The sequence below is a fragment of the Coturnix japonica genome, chromosome 9 (genome assembly GCF_001577835.2).
Source record: "Coturnix japonica isolate 7356 chromosome 9, Coturnix japonica 2.1, whole genome shotgun sequence".
In the NCBI taxonomy this organism is placed as follows: domain Eukaryota; kingdom Metazoa; phylum Chordata; class Aves; order Galliformes; family Phasianidae; genus Coturnix; species Coturnix japonica.
In genome coordinates this window covers 3532819-3549598 of record NC_029524.1, presented here as the reverse complement: position 1 = coordinate 3549598, position 16780 = coordinate 3532819, and the positions used below count along the sequence as shown (strand labels likewise).

At 41.9% G+C, this 16780-nt stretch overlaps 1 protein-coding gene across 3 annotated transcripts in view; it reads left to right on the top strand.

Annotated features, from left to right (window-relative positions):
* PAK2 (p21 (RAC1) activated kinase 2) overlaps positions 1 to 16780 on the top strand; it is a 34402-nt gene that overhangs the window by 13775 nt on the left and 3847 nt on the right. For all 3 annotated transcript variants that reach the window (XM_015871109.2, XM_015871111.2, XM_015871110.2), the window contains exons 2-14: positions 6 to 204; positions 3771 to 3871; positions 4383 to 4533; positions 5410 to 5441; positions 5717 to 5824; positions 6665 to 6797; positions 7554 to 7617; positions 8368 to 8416; positions 10697 to 10809; positions 11286 to 11403; positions 12871 to 12970; positions 15658 to 15854; positions 16397 to 16534. In XM_015871109.2, coding sequence (XP_015726595.1) covers positions 30 to 204; positions 3771 to 3871; positions 4383 to 4533; positions 5410 to 5441; positions 5717 to 5824; positions 6665 to 6797; positions 7554 to 7617; positions 8368 to 8416; positions 10697 to 10809; positions 11286 to 11403; positions 12871 to 12970; positions 15658 to 15854; positions 16397 to 16534 — 1479 coding nt within the window. In that variant the 5' untranslated portion in view covers positions 6 to 29. The remainder of the gene's footprint in view (positions 1 to 5; positions 205 to 3770; positions 3872 to 4382; positions 4534 to 5409; positions 5442 to 5716; positions 5825 to 6664; positions 6798 to 7553; positions 7618 to 8367; positions 8417 to 10696; positions 10810 to 11285; positions 11404 to 12870; positions 12971 to 15657; positions 15855 to 16396; positions 16535 to 16780) is intronic.

Sequence of the window (16780 nt, the reverse complement as noted above, 5' to 3'; positions counted from 1 at the left end):
TTCAGAGCTCTCACTAGCCATTCAGAACCATGTCTGACAACGGAGAACTGGAAGACAAGCCACCAGCTCCTCCTGTGCGGATGAGCAGTTATGGGGGAAAGGATCCATTGTCTGCCAACCACAGCTTGAAACCTCTGCCCTCTGTACCAGAGGAGAGAAAACCTAGGAATAAAATCATCTCCATATTCTCTAGCACTGAAAAAGGTAAGATGCCTCAGTTTTCTATCTCTGTTTATTCTTCTTCCTAGGTTTTGTAGCGCGGTGTGCATTTGAGTCCATAATCTGCACCTGAGATTGTGGAATTTCTTTACTGCAGCCTGCTTGAGCGTTAGAGAAAATGCAGGAAGTTTGGTCTGTGTGTTCAGTGAGCTGTTCTTTCCCTTTGCCCTGAGTTGCTTGAAGATGAAGTGCTCAGGAAGAGAAACTGAATGACTCCTTGAAGAAAACCTCGACCTACTACTTGGCATGTTTGCTATCTGTTTTAAAGGAATGCATTTTTCATCAACCCTAATAAATGTTTCTGATTCCTGCATACCATGTTCCCTGCCATTTTGCCTTGCTAAGCACAGATTTTTAGTTTAAACTGAGCATCCATCTGTTTTGGAAGCTAGTTGATGTTAATAACCATTAAGGTGGTACTTTTGAGGTAAGAAGTGGGAAAGCACGAGGTGTGTGAAGGAAAACAGGGAAAAATGAAGTCCTTCTACAGAGATCAGATCTGTGTAACTGACTTAGAGGCTGCTAGTGGTAGCTGGCAACTGACTGTGGCTGTATGACAGCAGTAGAGGTGCTGGACTTTTAATCTGGTACAGGTAAAAGCCTCAAAGAGGCAAGTCTGTAAAGCAAATGTGAGAAGGAAGTGCAGGCTGGTAGCAACACCTTGAGAGCAAGACTTGGATCTGGGAAGGAAGGGGCTCTGAATTAACTGCTCTGAATTAATAATACTGAGTAAGACTTGAACTACTAATGCAAGCAGGCACAGTGTGGCTGGAGAGGTTTGTAATGTGTTGCAGTGCCTTTACTTCTCCTCAGACACTTCTTTCCATCTTGATGGTGGGTTCATTCATTGCTGGAACGGCCGTTAGGGTGGCTGTGGCCTTGTCTAAGGCTGTATAGACTCACCTGAAATTGCTTTAAAATACAAATGCTTCAATTTTATGCTGGAGTATATGCAAGAAAAGTCTTTCAAACTGACTTTGTATTTGAGCCAGAGCAGAGGTTAATCAATTACTGCTAAAATATTACATTCTCCTTTTCAGTAAATGAAGGAATGCCTTCCCAGGAGATGTACAAGGCTGTTACTGCAGATGGGCAGACATGGTACTGAGGCTGTCTGGCTTTGCCCTGCAGCCTTCTATTCCCTTGATGTCACAGGGTCCCTCCTGGCTGCCCTCATTGAGTCTCTCAGCACAGCTTCTCCTATGGGAGGTGGGCAGGGGGCAGAGGTGTGGGCTGGGGCACTTGCTGCAAGCAGCAGGTTGAGCACAAGCAGGGCTCCTGCCCCAACTCTGAGCTAGTTCTGTGCTGAAATAATCAGCAAAAGGGGTTATTTAATCACCTCATCAGGGAGCTTTCCTTTCCCCCCCCCCTCGCCCTCCCCAATTCCATTGTTCCGGATAAGTGTTGAGATAGTCATCTTTTTTACTAGAGTACTTAATTGCCATGAATTTCCTTGGCCAAGTTTCTGAAGTCAAATGAACCTGTGTGCATTTTTGGAAAGCTTCAAAGTAGTCTTCTCAACCCAGAAATGTTTATTCTGGAGCAGAACTTATTGAAGGAGTGCTGCAGGGAATAGCCCAGGCCCTGGGATCGTGCATGCAACGTGCTCGGACGGCAGATTCAGAGCAGAGCCCCGTGTTTTCAGCTGTGCTTTGGGAACTTGAAGTTTGCCAGTGCCTCCTGGGCTGCTGAGACCCTGCTGCAGTGCAAGGCTTTGCACAGGGGTCCCTCGTGTTGAGGTCGGTGTGTGTTGCAGGAGGAGTGAGTGGCTAACGCGTTTCAAAGGGCTGAGGCTTCATATGGGGAAAATCTGAAGTTCACTTGTGCTTCAAAATGAGCATTGCCCTGTATTGAAGGGATTCCCATTTAAACTGAGAGCTGTGGTGTGCAAACATAATTGGAGGTTTAAAAATAGCCTGGCCTCACAGTGGCCTTGTTAACAGAGACTCAAGTACGTCTTGCCAAAGCGTGGCTCACTGGACTTGCCTCTTGACTGGAGTTTGCTGCTTGCGTTTGTTTAAAGTGCCTCTGATCTGCTGTTCCTGTGGGCAGAGCTGTGTTTCGGCTCCAGCCTGGTGTACTCAGGAGTTGTGTATTTGTGGGAGGCTGGGGTTTATTTGTGCAGCACATTCTGGACGATGTGAGCACCAACCCACACTCCCTAGCTGTTAAGTGCCCTGGTACAGTAATCTTCCTGAGGAATACAGCTCTTCTTCCTCCTGCTTTCACGTCAACAACTGCAAGAGGTTGGGTAGGAACACGGCTTTCCTTAAAGATGTTAAATGAGAACATTTGACAGTCTGTTTGCTTTTTGGCTCCGACCTGTGCAGCCATATTAAAGATATCCTGTTTATAATAGCTGTGTCTTTCCACTGCATTGTTCAGCTCACAGCAGCCCACATGGCTTTTCATTTGTATGCATTGTCCTGGGTTCCCGTCCTTCCTTTCCTGCCAGCAAGAGGGGATTTCAGACAGTCCCTGGCTCTGGGTGCTGTGACGTCAGCTTGCCCCATCACTTGCCCCAGCAGCATTTAACCACAGAGTCACTAAGCAAGTGCTATTCTATCTGTGCTTTTTCTGGAACAAATCTTCATGGTTTTTCACTTCCTAAAGCAAAACAGTATTTGTTTGTTTGTTTCATAAATGCTACGATAAATGCAGCTGATTCAGCTCTGCTCTGTGAGCCTGTGGGCATTCCCAGGAGTAAACATGCTGCTTTCTCAGGATCGAATGGGACACGCTCCACTGCTCACTGCCAGGGCTCTGCTTTGCAGTGTGAAGCCTCAAGTGTCAGGTCTCCTGCAGAGCAAACAGCAGCTCCGCTGCCTGGGGGCAGCAAGCAGAGCTCGGCCTTTGTTTCCTGAAGCCTTGCAACTTTGAACCTTTTCTCTATGTAAAGGGAACGTAGTGGTGCCTAACTGGGTTTTGTATTTACAGTTCAGCAGAAACGGGAGACAATTTGCAGGGAATGGGGAAAAAAATATCCCCAAAGCAAACCTTGTGCATTGTAAAATATCTGAATGTAATTCTCTGTGGGTTGGATTGTGTATATGGTCCCTCTCATTATCTGCTTGTGGTGTTTCTTAGATTTGCTTTCTTGTCATTAATTGGTCTGAGGCCATCAGTTTTTATCTTCACTGAGGAAGGTATAGTTTGCATTAATTACCTTGAATTGAAGCAGTGAGACAACCAGGTTTTTAACTGTCTTTAGGGTGAACTTGAGATTTCAGTTTCCTTCAGCGCTGTTTTAAATCCATGTGAAAATGGTGTTTTTTTCCTTTGTGAATGTTTCACGTGTTCCAGAGCTCCTTGTGCTCTGGGGCTCATAATCCTGCCACAGCACAGTGATTGGAGTGAAAGGAGTTGGTGGTTGTTACGTGAAGTCTCTGCTTGAAGATATCAAAGTCCTGTACTGTGTGTGTAAACTCTGCCATCCAGCAAAAAGAGTAACAGTTGCATTTGTCTCAATCCTTTTACTTGGATTTCTTACATGAAATGGTGACAGTGGGACTTTAAATCATTACTCAATAGATCTCTCCTTGTATTTTCAGGAAGCAAGAAGAAGGAAAAGGAACGACCAGAAATCTCCCCGCCGTCAGACTTTGAGCATACTATCCACGTTGGCTTTGATGCTGTCACTGGAGAGTTCACTGTAAGTCGCTGGGAAGGCAGCTGTGGGTCAGTGCTACAGAGAACATAGTGGTATTTTAGAAGGAAGAGTTAATCTCTTTGTTCTCATCGAAGAAATAATTACGCTGTGTATTTATAAAGCACACAAAATAATGAGACTGACCTGTTGGTGTTTCTGCAATGTCAGGATCACATCCAGTGCTTTGTTACCTGGGAGAGCCTTCCTTAGGAAATGCTGCAAGGAGGGAAACCTCCCTTTTCAGTTCACTTTCAATAGTTTGTAATCCTGGTGCTGTTGAGTGCTTCTGTGTTCCCATTCATCCTGACAGACTGAATATGACTGAAAGGCACTGTGGGCTGGAGCCCCTGAGTGCTTGGGATGCTGAGGCATCTGGGGCTGTTTCAGCTGTGACTCTGTTTCATCACCTTTATAAGTCTCTATCACACATTTTGGTGTGCTTAAGGCCGTACATGTTATGCTTTGCTTGGAGGAAAGAAGATTGTTCTGTTTTTTAAATGGCTTTTCATTTCAGGGAATGCCAGAGCAATGGGCTCGGTTGCTACAGACCTCAAATATCACCAAGTTAGAACAGAAGAAAAACCCTCAGGCGGTACTAGATGTGCTGAAGTTCTACGACTCCAAAGACACAGCAAAACAGAAATATCTGAGCTTTTCTGCTCCAGGTGAGATGCACGCGTGCACAGAGCATACTGAAAGGGGAATTGGCTGTTCCTCTTTGTGAACTGAAAATGAGATTGAAAAGCTGAAAGAGCATCCTATTTTTCAATAAGAAACAAACATTTGAAGATGGATTTAAAACTTACTGGAAACTGTCTTGGTCCAGTAAATTTCCCACTTTAAGTGGAAAGAGAAAGAAATGGAACTGGATAATTCAAAATAACAGCCAAAAATAAGCACAGCCCATTAAAAAGCTGGGGATATGTGACTGATCAGCTGGTTTCATAGTGGAGAACTTGCTCCTCTGGTTTGTGATTGAACTGTGTGTCTAGATGCTTGTTATCTGTGAACTTACCTGTTTCTATTACCCACATGATGACACCAAAGATGCAAAATAAGTCATTGCTCTAGGACAGGAGCCACGTGATGGGGCTAGGAGAGCGACTGTCCTACAAATGCACACAGTTCCTTTAATGCAGTTCCCTTCCAAATGACTCGCAGTCTGAAAATAGCTTAGTAATAAAGCTTTGTAATGTCCTCATCCTTGTCTCAAAATACAGCTCATGGAACACATGTATCAATTTAATCATTAATTCACATCTCAGTAAAACAAGGGTGGCGTGAGTGTGATGAGCAGTACTGAGTCTAGAAAACTGTGCAGGTGAGGTAAAGAGCAAGTGGGGAAACAAATAGTGCTGTCTACTTTAGAAACTTCCTTCTGCATGGAGATAGGGTGCAGCACTGGTTTCTTTCATTTGTTACTGTCTGATTTCTGAGAGATGAAGGAATCTGTGAACAATCCTTGTTCTTTGTGCTGTTTACTTTCCATTATAATTATTTTTTTTCTGAGGATTTTGTCTTTTTCATTCTTTCCTATTTAGAAAAAGATGGATTCCCTTCAGGAACACCAACGGTGAGTGAGTTTACTTTACTTTGTCTCTTCTTAACCACATATTATTTCAGGTCTCCTGTATTTGCTAAATACCAAATCTTAAATAAATTATAATAGGTTACTTTTACCAATCAGCCTATGCTTTTCTTTTACATGAGTAAGAATAGCCTTATATTTTATAGGAGAACAAAAAAAAAAAAAGAAACCCAAACAAAATACAAATATTTAACACTGCGGGGGAAACAATTTTTTGTGTTTATATTTGTGTTTTTTTAAACTTTGGGAAAAAAACGTAGACCAATGCCAAAGGTTCAGAGCCATCAACAGCTGTGGCAGATGATGATGACGACGATGAAGAAGCACCTCCTCCTATTATTGCTCCGCGGCCAGATCACACAAAATCGGTGAGCAGCTATAAAGTTTATGGTGTTAAGCTTCATTTCACAGAGCTTTTGTTTTCTTTGGATTATCTTGAACCACCCATCTTGCTAAGTCTCAGGATTCCCTGATTCATTTGACCATGGTGGATGTACATACAGTTGCTCTGCTGTGTCTGCTTATTTTCACTCCAGGAGCACAGCAATGTGAGTTATCTCTACTCATCAATTGATACTGATTCTGCTTCACATAGACTGAAGCTTCATTTCTAATCTTCAACGATGAGAAAAGGCTGCAGTTTGGTAATGCTGCAGTAGTTGTTTGCAGCTGTGAACTTGTGTTATTTTTCAAATGCGTGGCTATTGAACAGCTCAGAAGGAAACAGAATAAAGCTCTAAGAAAATCCCTGGGACTGGTGACAACTGAGAAATTCATCTGAGAATGATGCTTTTCATGCTGAAGCACAAATCTTTTTTTTTTTTTGTCTTTTTAGGGGTAGTTGTCCTCTCTGTGCAATATTGATTCCTATTCTGTTAAAGGTGAAAATTGCAGCAGTGAAGTAAAAGGAAGGGCCCTTTCAACTATTTATCTAGCATGGATAGCAAGTAGAAAACCTAGAAATGTCTATCTGTGGCAGTTTATCCCCAAGCATCCATTCTGGGCAGAAAGAGTTTCCTTCTTTCTTTCAGAGGCCAGTTAGGCTTGTCAGCATCTTGTCTTACTGGAATGTAATGCCTAATTTCTGGCTCCAAGCTGTTAGGTAAAGTGGCACTTAAAGATCTTAAAAAATGTGTTTTCTACTGAAGGTCTGTGATTGTAAATGAGATGCACAATTTAAATGAGTGAATGTTCTCTCTTAAAAACAGATTTATACACGATCTGTAATTGACCCCATCCCTGCACCAGCTGGTGACGCTTCTGTTGATGGTGGGACAAAGTCAAGTGATAAGCAGAAAAAGAAGACCAAAATGTCAGATGAAGAGATCATGGAAAAACTACGTAGGTGTTTTTCATTTCAGAAGAGCAAAGACTTTAGGGCTGATGGGACAGTGGTTATTAAGCTCTTTCCATGTACCCTTAAGTCTATGTAGGGTTGTGTGAAAACTGTGCTTGATTAGTGTTCTGTCAGACAGTAGCTGAGAGGAGCTGCATGCACAAGTTTTGCTAGTTTCTGTGCTTCAGAGCCCTGTTGGGTAAAAAAAAGATTGTAGAACTTTAAATTAAAGGTTGGTTGTAATACTGCTATCAGTGTGTATAATGTATCCATAATACCTCAAAATATTCTTGTTTCTGTTGTAGCTTGTTCCATAATCTTCTTGAAGATAATTTTTAACCACAGTAATGTTCCTGTGCTTTAGTCAGGAACTGACTGGTTTCTGGAGCAAGCTAACCTAGTGGATTTGTCATAATCTCATGTGGGGTTTTGCTATGTAGAAGACTATTATTAACTTGAGATAATGGGAAGTGGCATGATCTGTCTTGTTAAGAGTCAAACCTAGCAGAATGATTGTCTGAAGCTGAGCCTTTTGTGACTGGAACTGAACCAGGAGCCTTTGGCTGTTCTGTACTATTAATGCTGCTCCACTCTTGGAGGTCTCTTGGCCAAGCCAGTCTTGCTAAAGGGGAACAGTGGGATTGATGTGCTTTTTTTTACCATGAGCTGGTAGAAACTGGCAGTGCTATAATAGCAGAGAGCATTTCCAAAACCCATGGTAAGATTCTGTGAGGCAATGCTTTTCTTTTCTTTTTTTTTAGGTACTATTGTGAGCATAGGTGATCCCAAGAAAAAATACACCAGATATGAAAAAATTGGGCAGGGGTAAGTGTTGGTCCCAACTTTAATTCCCTGTGAGTTGGTCCTAAAGGCAGTGTGCACCATTCTGTGTGCTGCTGTCAGGTAGTCACTGCTTACTGAAGCCCACCTGAAGTGTTGGCTGTATTAGGCATTGATAAAGAGATGATGAATGCTTTACAATGGGGGAAGTTCTGAATAACAAAAGCGTAGCCCTGTGACACCTCTCTGGGTATATTTAGTCCTCTTCCAGTAAGGTGAATTCAACCATTATGTAATATGACTACTGAATATCTCGAGGGTACTTCAGAAGGCTTTATTTGTGCTAAGCTAACAATGTTACCTTGACTGATTTACTGCTCTAGTATTCCTTTGAATTCTTATGAGCAAAAATTATATTGAACTCTAGCTTATCCAGCTTTTATTATACGTAGCTGACTCATGCTATATACTTTCTGAGTGTCTTTGTGTTTGTGGAAGGGTTTCCCCTGGAGGAAGATGAAAAGTAATACGTGCTACAGAAGGGGTTTCTCAGCTTTTCCACTTGCAGTTAGTAGCACAGATTGTAGGGCCTTAGCTGAGTTCAGGAGGCACAGATTATCTCATTCATGAGCATACTTCTGATGAATTTGCACCAGCTAACTGACACTTCTGTCATATTGTTTATTTTTAACACCTTCTTTTTTTATAAAGCTCTTAAAACTTGGAAGAGTGACACGACTTTGTGTTTGTGAGCGTATGTTCAGGTGCATGCAACGCTTTTGTTTCTCTCCACAGGGCTTCAGGTACAGTTTTTACAGCTATCGATGTGGCTACTGGGCAGGAGGTAAGATTCCTGTGCTCACTGCATTGAAAGTACTTTTCCCATAAATCTGTTGTTTAGTGGCCGAAATAATCTGGCTAGATTTCTTTCAGTGGCTCCAATCTCTGTTATTACCTCCCAAAAGAATGTTTGTCATGGTCATTTGTAACAGTGTGTGCCTTGTTTTGTAGCAATCAGATGATGAGAGCTAAAAATAGAGGGTTTTTTTTCTTTCCAGTGTAGAACAGAGGGAGTGAGATGTTCCACATATGGGCTTTGAAAGCAGTTTATCCTTCAGATACTGGGGCAATAATACTCAAGATTTTCAGAAAGAAAGCATCTCGTCTTTCTGTACTTCTTCTCTAGTCCTGTTTGGGTAGAGGTGATTCGATACACCTTATCTGTATGGAAATTGCTTGTCCACATATTTTTTCTTTCAATTAAAATGCCCTCTCCGCATTCTGCTCCATTTTCACTACTTGATGCCTCCAAACTCATCTAGTAAAGCTGATATCGGCAGAATTCTGCATCCCTGTCATTCAGGTATAATCTCTAATTTCCCCAGGACTGAAACACTAGGAATTCAGTGCTTTAGTTTTTCTTTAATCTTCCTTGGAAAGTCTGAAAATAACCATTTGTTTTGTTGCTGGTACGTGATTGCCCTTTCATCAGGAACCACATCTACCAGTACTGGGGTGGAATATTACATTGTAATAAATGCAAGCCTCTCAGTTGCCTTGGTATGTTGACTCTTAATGCTTCCTATACCCTGCAGCACTTCGTGTCCTCTTAATACAGAGAGAAGTTTTGGCCTTACTTCATTTCTTAGAGCTTCTCTGTGTTATTAGGCAGATGGTTTAAGAATTGATTGCTTGTGTTCTCTGTCTTCATGTATTAAACTGGTGCTAGTCTGATTTCCTCAGCGCCTAAAGTCTGCAGAAGAGAAGGAAGCTCTGAGAGTTCTGTCCAGTGGTGAGAAACTCAAAGAAGGATTTTGTTGCTATTTTCAGTTCCCTAGCGGAGAAAGGTGTAGAAATTAGGGAGATAGATTCATCTTAGAGATGCACAGTGACAAGACAAAAGGGAACACACTCAATACCTTGAAGAATGTTAAAGTTAGGTATTAGAAATTTTTCTTTCTCGCAGTCAGAGTGACCAGACATAGGACAAGGGCCCAAAGAAGTGTTGGAATCCTTGCTCATTGAGATCTCCATTCAAAACTCAGTTGGGCAAGGCCCCTCAGCAAGCTGCTCATAGCCACTATGGGCAGAGGGGTGGCCCTGAGGTCCCTTCCAGTCCCTATTAGTTTGTGGTTCTATGCCACGTGTTCTCATGTTTTGCTGCCCATAGCTGTATGCCAGGGATCAATTCTGCAAGACTGTGTCAGTTCTTAGGTTAACAATTCTTTTAATTCTTGGGTATTTTTTTCTTAAGAGTCTGGAATATATAACCTAATGAGCTTATTTATTGGACAAGAATGTTCTCTTTCTGGAGTAGGTTATTGTCTTATTTGCTTTGGGAGATGTTTCTGGGCATTCTTTCTTCATAGAGTGTTATGTCTCATCACAGCATTTTCCCTATGACAGTCACTGCAGACAACTGATGTTTCTTCTCCTACCTGGACTACCCCAGTACCTGCTTACAGCTTCTGGGCAGGTCATTTCAGTTCTCTGAGTTCTCTCTCAGGCTAATTCCTTTGCTTGTACAGTGAGAAACTATTCTTTATCTTGCTGTATATTTGAACATTCTCACTTTCCTGTTTGATAGTTTGCTACGTCTTGTTTTGCGGTGCTTTCTCTGTTGAGTTGTACTATTGATCTTTTCAGTCCTTGGTGATTTTTGCAGCTCCTTCTGACTTGCAGCATTCTCAGACCCAAACACTAAGCTATTCAGAAGAAGATGGAAAAAAGAAATTGCTTGCCTTCCCTTGGATGGCAGCTTTAAGTACCTACAAGCATCTGTTCTGCTTTAGGCCTGTTATGAATTTAGGCAACTGTCTTTTTATCTCCTGAAAGTTTCCTTTGCTATCTGTTTTGGCTTTTGCTAGATAGAGGGTTTTGGATCATTTCAGCTGCTGGTATATGGTGTTGGCAATCAGCTTGAGTTGTATGCTAATAAAGCTTTACTCTTTCAAGTTTTATGCTAATAAGGAGACAGCTTGCCAGCTGCCAAACAAGCTGTGCCAAACTCCCTAATTCTGTTGTGGAATCTCTCACCTCTTCTAAGCTTCTGCTGTTTTAAGAATGACTGCAAGGTTTTGATACTTAAGTTTGAGTGACTCTCGTTTCATTTTGTCCTCGTCAGGTTGCTATCAAACAGATAAACTTGCAGAAACAGCCCAAGAAGGAGCTGATTATTAATGAGATCTTGGTAATGAAAGAGCTGAAGAACCCCAACATAGTCAACTTCCTGGACAGGTAAATGAAGTCAGGGGTTTCGGAAGTTTTAATTTGATATTCTGGTTATAGACCCAGACTTCCTGTTTATCAGGGTCTTAAAAACAAATGAGGTTATATTTGGACTGTCATCTTTTTTTTAATTTAATGTTTTTAAATCACCTGTTATAAGGAATGGTCTTAACGATTCAGTATGAGTATATTCAGTATATTTCTGTCATGAACACAGTGCTGCTGTGGATCAGTGATGGACAAGAGTACAGCTGGAAAATGCTGTGATGTGGGGTGTTATCCTGCCCATTTAGAAAGCAGAAGCCTTTTATTGCCAACATGCACATTTCAAGCTACCTGTCAGAGATCAGCTTTCTTCACATATCCTCTTGAAGTGTTTGTGGATCATTTCCTTGACCAGAAGTCACAGTGATCTTAGCAGTCATTTTTTAGTTCTCAGTCTCTCCTGATGGCACATGGGCATGCTTTTCATTTTGTGTTTGCAGTTACCTCGTAGGAGATGAACTGTTTGTGGTGATGGAGTATCTAGCTGGAGGCTCACTAACAGATGTGGTCACGGAAACATGTATGGATGAAGCACAAATTGCTGCTGTTTGCAGAGAGGTGAGCATTGAAATTGATGAGTGGAGGAATGCAGGCATGTTCTACTCAGAGGTTTTATGGTGCACATATATCACAAGTAATTGCAACAGTTGATATTGGAACCATTCAGTTGAGAAGAATGAATGAGATACAAGGAGTGCAATTCAATATTAAAATCAGAGAGGTGCATGGAAAATAACAAAGTGACTCTAACTCATAAAGTTGTGTTTGCAGCCTGGAAAACAGAAGAGTGGTGCCAGTTTTGAGCTGGGTGATTGGCAGTGTTAAATGTTGGGGGAAAATAAAGATGAACTTGATGCAGACTGTCCCTGTCTTGTTTTAGTAACTGTTTTCATTGCATGGTGAATCTGTAGTTCTTCTTTCTTCATGGATTTCCTAGGAAAATAATTCTCCAGACAATTCTAACTGGAGACAATTTTAAATCTGACTTTGAGAGTTAAAAATATGTGATGTTGGAAAAGTTATCAGTGATTTCTGACCTAGGTCAGAATGCCAGCATCTAGCTCAGGCTTGATTTATTATGGCAAAGGAAGAAGTAATTGTATTATCTGCTGTGCAGAAGAAGCTTAGGCTTTCAGAGCCCCACTTGGCTACACGAACGTGACATCTGCTTTTGATGATTCATCCAAAGGGAGGGGATGGAAAACAAACTTGTACATTAACTTGTATGGACAGGTAATGATTTCCTGAGAAACCAGAGCAGGAAACAGAGAAAGACTATTTACAGTAATCTTTTCAGAGGTAAAAGTTGAATATTGAGCTGTTGTACTTCATGAGAACCCTGCTGCCCAGAATACCAGATACCTGTCATCCTGTACATCAGTACTGCTTTGTTAAGGCAAGCAAAGGTACAAGCTACCTGCTGGGGATTATAGTCATGCCAAGTGGCAAATGCCAAATCTTTTGCTTATGTTAAAAGAGACTTTTTTTTTTTTGCCTTTTTTCAAACTGCAAAAGTCAGTTTCATTACGTTTCTAAGAAGAATCTTTACGTGAAAGATTTTAATCTAGAAATGGGCAAAACCAGTATTAATGGCATTCATAGTGAAGATAGTCTACAGACTTCAATATCATAGAGGTTACTTTCACGTTGAGAATGAAGCATTCTCGTGCTGAAGGGCGCTCATTCAGTCTCTGACAGTTCAGCTCCTCCATTTGTTGAAACATCGTGTACCAAAATGAGCATCTGTGATGATGATAAGTTGGATTTCTGGGTTTGTTAAGATAGCAGAGAAGCTGTGGTTCAGTTACCTTTGACCTCCAGAGATCTGGAGAATATTTAATTAATTTGTGAATTTATTTAGCACAAGAGCTTCCTCTGCTGGTTGTTTTAAATAATAACCAATAACATTTTTTCCTCCATGAGGGTTATGTGTTAAAGCAATGTTTTGGGGCTAATTTTGAGATACAGACACTGTATTTCCATATGCTGATTTTATTTTATTTTATTTTATTTTCTCCCATCCAGTGCTTGCAAGCACTTGAGTTCCTCCATGCCAACCAGGTCATCCACAGAGATATAAAGAGCGACAATGTGCTGCTAGGAATGGATGGATCAGTTAAACTAAGTGAGTACCAGACAGTTGTTTCAGTGTTCTGCTTTCACTTTCCTGATAGAAGTGAATTAGTGCATTAGTGAGCCTACATTGGCAGGAGGAGAGCTGACAGGGAAATCTGAGGGGATTTTTTTTACTGCAGATGAATGATAGAAATTAATTCCTTGTTATAAAGTGTATAACTTGCAGGTAGCTGGTATGCGGAAGAGCTGAGGGCCCTAATATTTAAGATTCTGACAGTGTTATTCCAGAAGGGTGCTGAAGCAAGCCTGTTGTCATGTGAGTGCTTTGGTAAATGAAGCAACTGGCAGCATGCAGTGATGGAAATGATTGCAAGAGAAGAGTTGCAACAAACTGCAGTTACTGTGTTGGTCTTTTCAGATTGTCATGACTTGCCTTTAATGTTTTGCCCTTTTCATTAGAAGGTCACTAACAAGAAAATTGGATATGATTAACAGTTTATATTGCAGTTCAGTCTTACACCTGTACTGGGTCTCCTTTTCTTGGACTGAAAGTATAATACAATCTAATTAATAAAATAATGAAATGACTAAAGAAAGTGCTTACTTTTCAGGTAATTGTTATGCATGCGTGAGCTTGTCTTCAGTAAGTCAGTTTCTGGTGTGTGTAAATGTGGCAGAAAAAAGAACATTGAAACTACATGGAGTAGCTGACAGGAATGCTGAGAGGTGCATGATCTGACTTCTTGCTGTGCAGGAATATACACAGCATTAAACTGCTGAAAACTTAAGGGATGGATTTGAATAAGAATTTGAAATGCCATGAAAACACATCTCAGCAGTATTCCTTACTCAGATGGTTTATAGTCTCATGTTGGTCACGAGCTGGAGCATGAGGGAAGATTACGAGCAGCCTGGCTTGCTTAGCAGTGTTGTTGGATGCTCTGTTCTCTTGTGTAGGAGTTTGTTTAAAGGAGTTGTGTGTTTGTGAACAAACAGAATGGATTCAGAAACCAAAGGGAATGATCACAGTAGAGTCACCTGGGGAGGGCTCGAAAATAAGAGCTGTCAATTTAAAGGAGCGTGGTGAAAGGGCAGGGCAGCAGCCTGTGGGGGAAAGCACTGCCCCTGGGGAGGCTGTGCAAAGATGATGGGGAGGGAGACTGGATACAGCAGGAGTTAGCTCTGAAATTGTGCTGTGTGAAGGGGAGGTGCTGTGCTTGTGCTAAGGCGAGCCCTCCAGCTGTGTTTGTAGAGCTTCTACCAGCTGTTCAGGTGGAGGGTGGAAGTTGCACCTACTTCAAGCTCTTCCCTTTCTGGAGGAGTCTGCAGCAGGAAGAGACACCAGTCTGTCTGCTTGACTGGTGCCTGAGCCCTGGAAGGGCTGTCCAGCATTTAGGTGATGATGAGATAACATCTTGTGGAAGGAGGCAGCAGCTAGCAGAAGCTTTAAAAGCACACGTCCTGCCCAGAAAAGTGGTTACTGTAAAGCTGCCCTCACTACTAATGCCTGCACATTCTTACCGGCTAAACTGGGATCTGCACCTTGCCTGTCTTTCCTATCCTGGCTGGTTGGGATGGTGCTGAAGGCCCTGCTGATTGCAGAAGACATAAACTGCTGCTGTGTCTCTGGTGTGTTTGTTGAAATGGGCTGTGTGTGTTGAATTGGGTCTGATAGCTGCCAAGAGGCCTGACTGAAGAGATGCTGGTGAGGAACTCAGTCGCTTCTGTAGCGTTGTTTTTTTTCTTTTTTTTTTGTGTGGTTTTTGTGATGGTTTTTTTTTTTTCTCCTTTTCCGGGCAGCACTTTGACAGTGGGTGTGGGATAGTTGTTAATTAACCTGTCCTCTTAGTACAGCTTAGCATTTCAGAACTGTGGCTCTTTTGTTGGTACTGCTTGGCTTAACACTTCAAAATTGATTCGAAATTTAAAATTCTCTCTCTTTCTCTCTCTCTTTCTCTCTTAAACTTAGTGTCAATAATAAAGTAAAATCTTCTTCCTGCCTTAACTGTGTTCTTATTGATGCTTTACATGCCTGGGAAGTGGGAGTGCTGCAGCTGGATAAAGTAACATGATGGAACATGCATTGCTGCTGCACCTGAAGGCTATAGGAATAGGTGACTTTTCTTGTTTTCTTGAGTGTGGTTGTTCTCTTCAAGTAGTTACTTTGTGGAAAGGTTTGCTTGTCCAGGCTCCTTCCTCTGAGTTTCCATATCTCTGTCAGCTGTAGTACCTGTATTTGTTGACCAAATTGCTGTGAAACGCTGAACTCAATGGCTGCAGAACTGACATCTGTTTAGCAGAGTAGAATCCATGCTTTGTAGATGGACCTTTTTTAGCTCAGGCAGTACACACCATGCACAGAAGAGTTGCCTTTGCTGTTCTGCTTCATTTTTTCTTTTTTTTTTTGGCTGGTATCAGTCTAGGAATATTGAAGGAAGCACTGGGCAAAATACCACTCTTGCACAGGGTAATACTTATGTCCCCTTTTGAGAGGACAGAAAGCCTTACCTTTCCCACGTAAGCCTGCCCTGCTTAAACATCTTAAGGTTTTATGCGTGTATTGCACATTGTAGTTTGTAATATGGAGAATATGGTGGGGAGAAGAAATGTTCCCCCTCCATCAGAAGCCCCTCGAGTGTGGAGGAGTAACGTATGTGTGTAGTAATAGAGAAGACTAAGAAGTCCACTTCCATGGGATGCACCAAGGTAACTTCTTTAAATTCTGTTATCCTACAGCCGACTTTGGTTTCTGTGCTCAGATCACCCCAGAGCAGAGCAAGCGCAGCACTATGGTTGGAACTCCTTACTGGATGGCTCCTGAAGTCGTCACACGGAAAGCCTATGGCCCTAAAGTGGATATCTGGTCTCTAGGCATCATGGCTATTGAGATGGTGGAAGGAGAACCCCCGTACCTCAATGAAAACCCCCTGAGGGTAAGAAATGCAGATATAGCTGTTTATGGGTGTTTATCAGGTGAATGTTCTCAGCGGGTTCAGTGTGATTCTTGATAGCATCTACCTTAAAAAGAAAGCCCACAGACACTACCCTTCAGTAGTGCAAGGAAATGCCATCCAAAAGGATGACAGCTGTCTTGAATTTGCACTTTGTTCAGAATAAATGTGCAGATTGTACCTTCATGTAACTGAAACCTTAGACTTTGAATTCCATCTTCTACCTTAGTTTAGGAAAGGTAAATCCATTAGGTTATGAAACATGCTGCTTTGTCAGTCTGGTACTTTCTTTTGGGTGTATCTCTTGAGTAACTGTTGCCAAAAGATTTAGGAGGTTATTTTACTAGTAGCAAGAATGAATTGCAACTTCCTTTAAGTGGCATTCTTAGCATTTTTCATCTCATCAAGGAGAGGCAAGGTAGGCTGCAGGCTCTAACTCATCTAGACAGAGATATTGTCTCTAGGCTGGTAGGTTGTCATCTTATAAGGGCTTGAGCTGGTTGTACAACATTCTCATTTTACAGGCGTTATATTTGATAGCAACTAACGGCACACCAGAGCTTCAGAACCCTGAGAAACTGTCCCCAATATTCAGGGATTTCTTAAACCGATGTTTGGAGATGGATGTTGAGAAAAGAGGATCAGCCAAAGAATTGCTACAGGTAAGAGTCAGCTTCTCTTAGAGTCTGAGAAACAGAGGCCACTTCTAAGGTAAGCGTGTTTTAAAAGGCACTGCAGACTAACACACCCTTCTGTTTTGTGTTTTCCTCTGAGTAAAGAGGAAAGGACTTCAGGGGAGAGTAAGTTGGGAGGAACCACAGTCATCAAGGGTTGTACTGGGTGTTCTGAAGTCTTTCTGGCAGTAATCTGCACCATCATTCTGCCACGTTATCTAACAAGTGGTGATT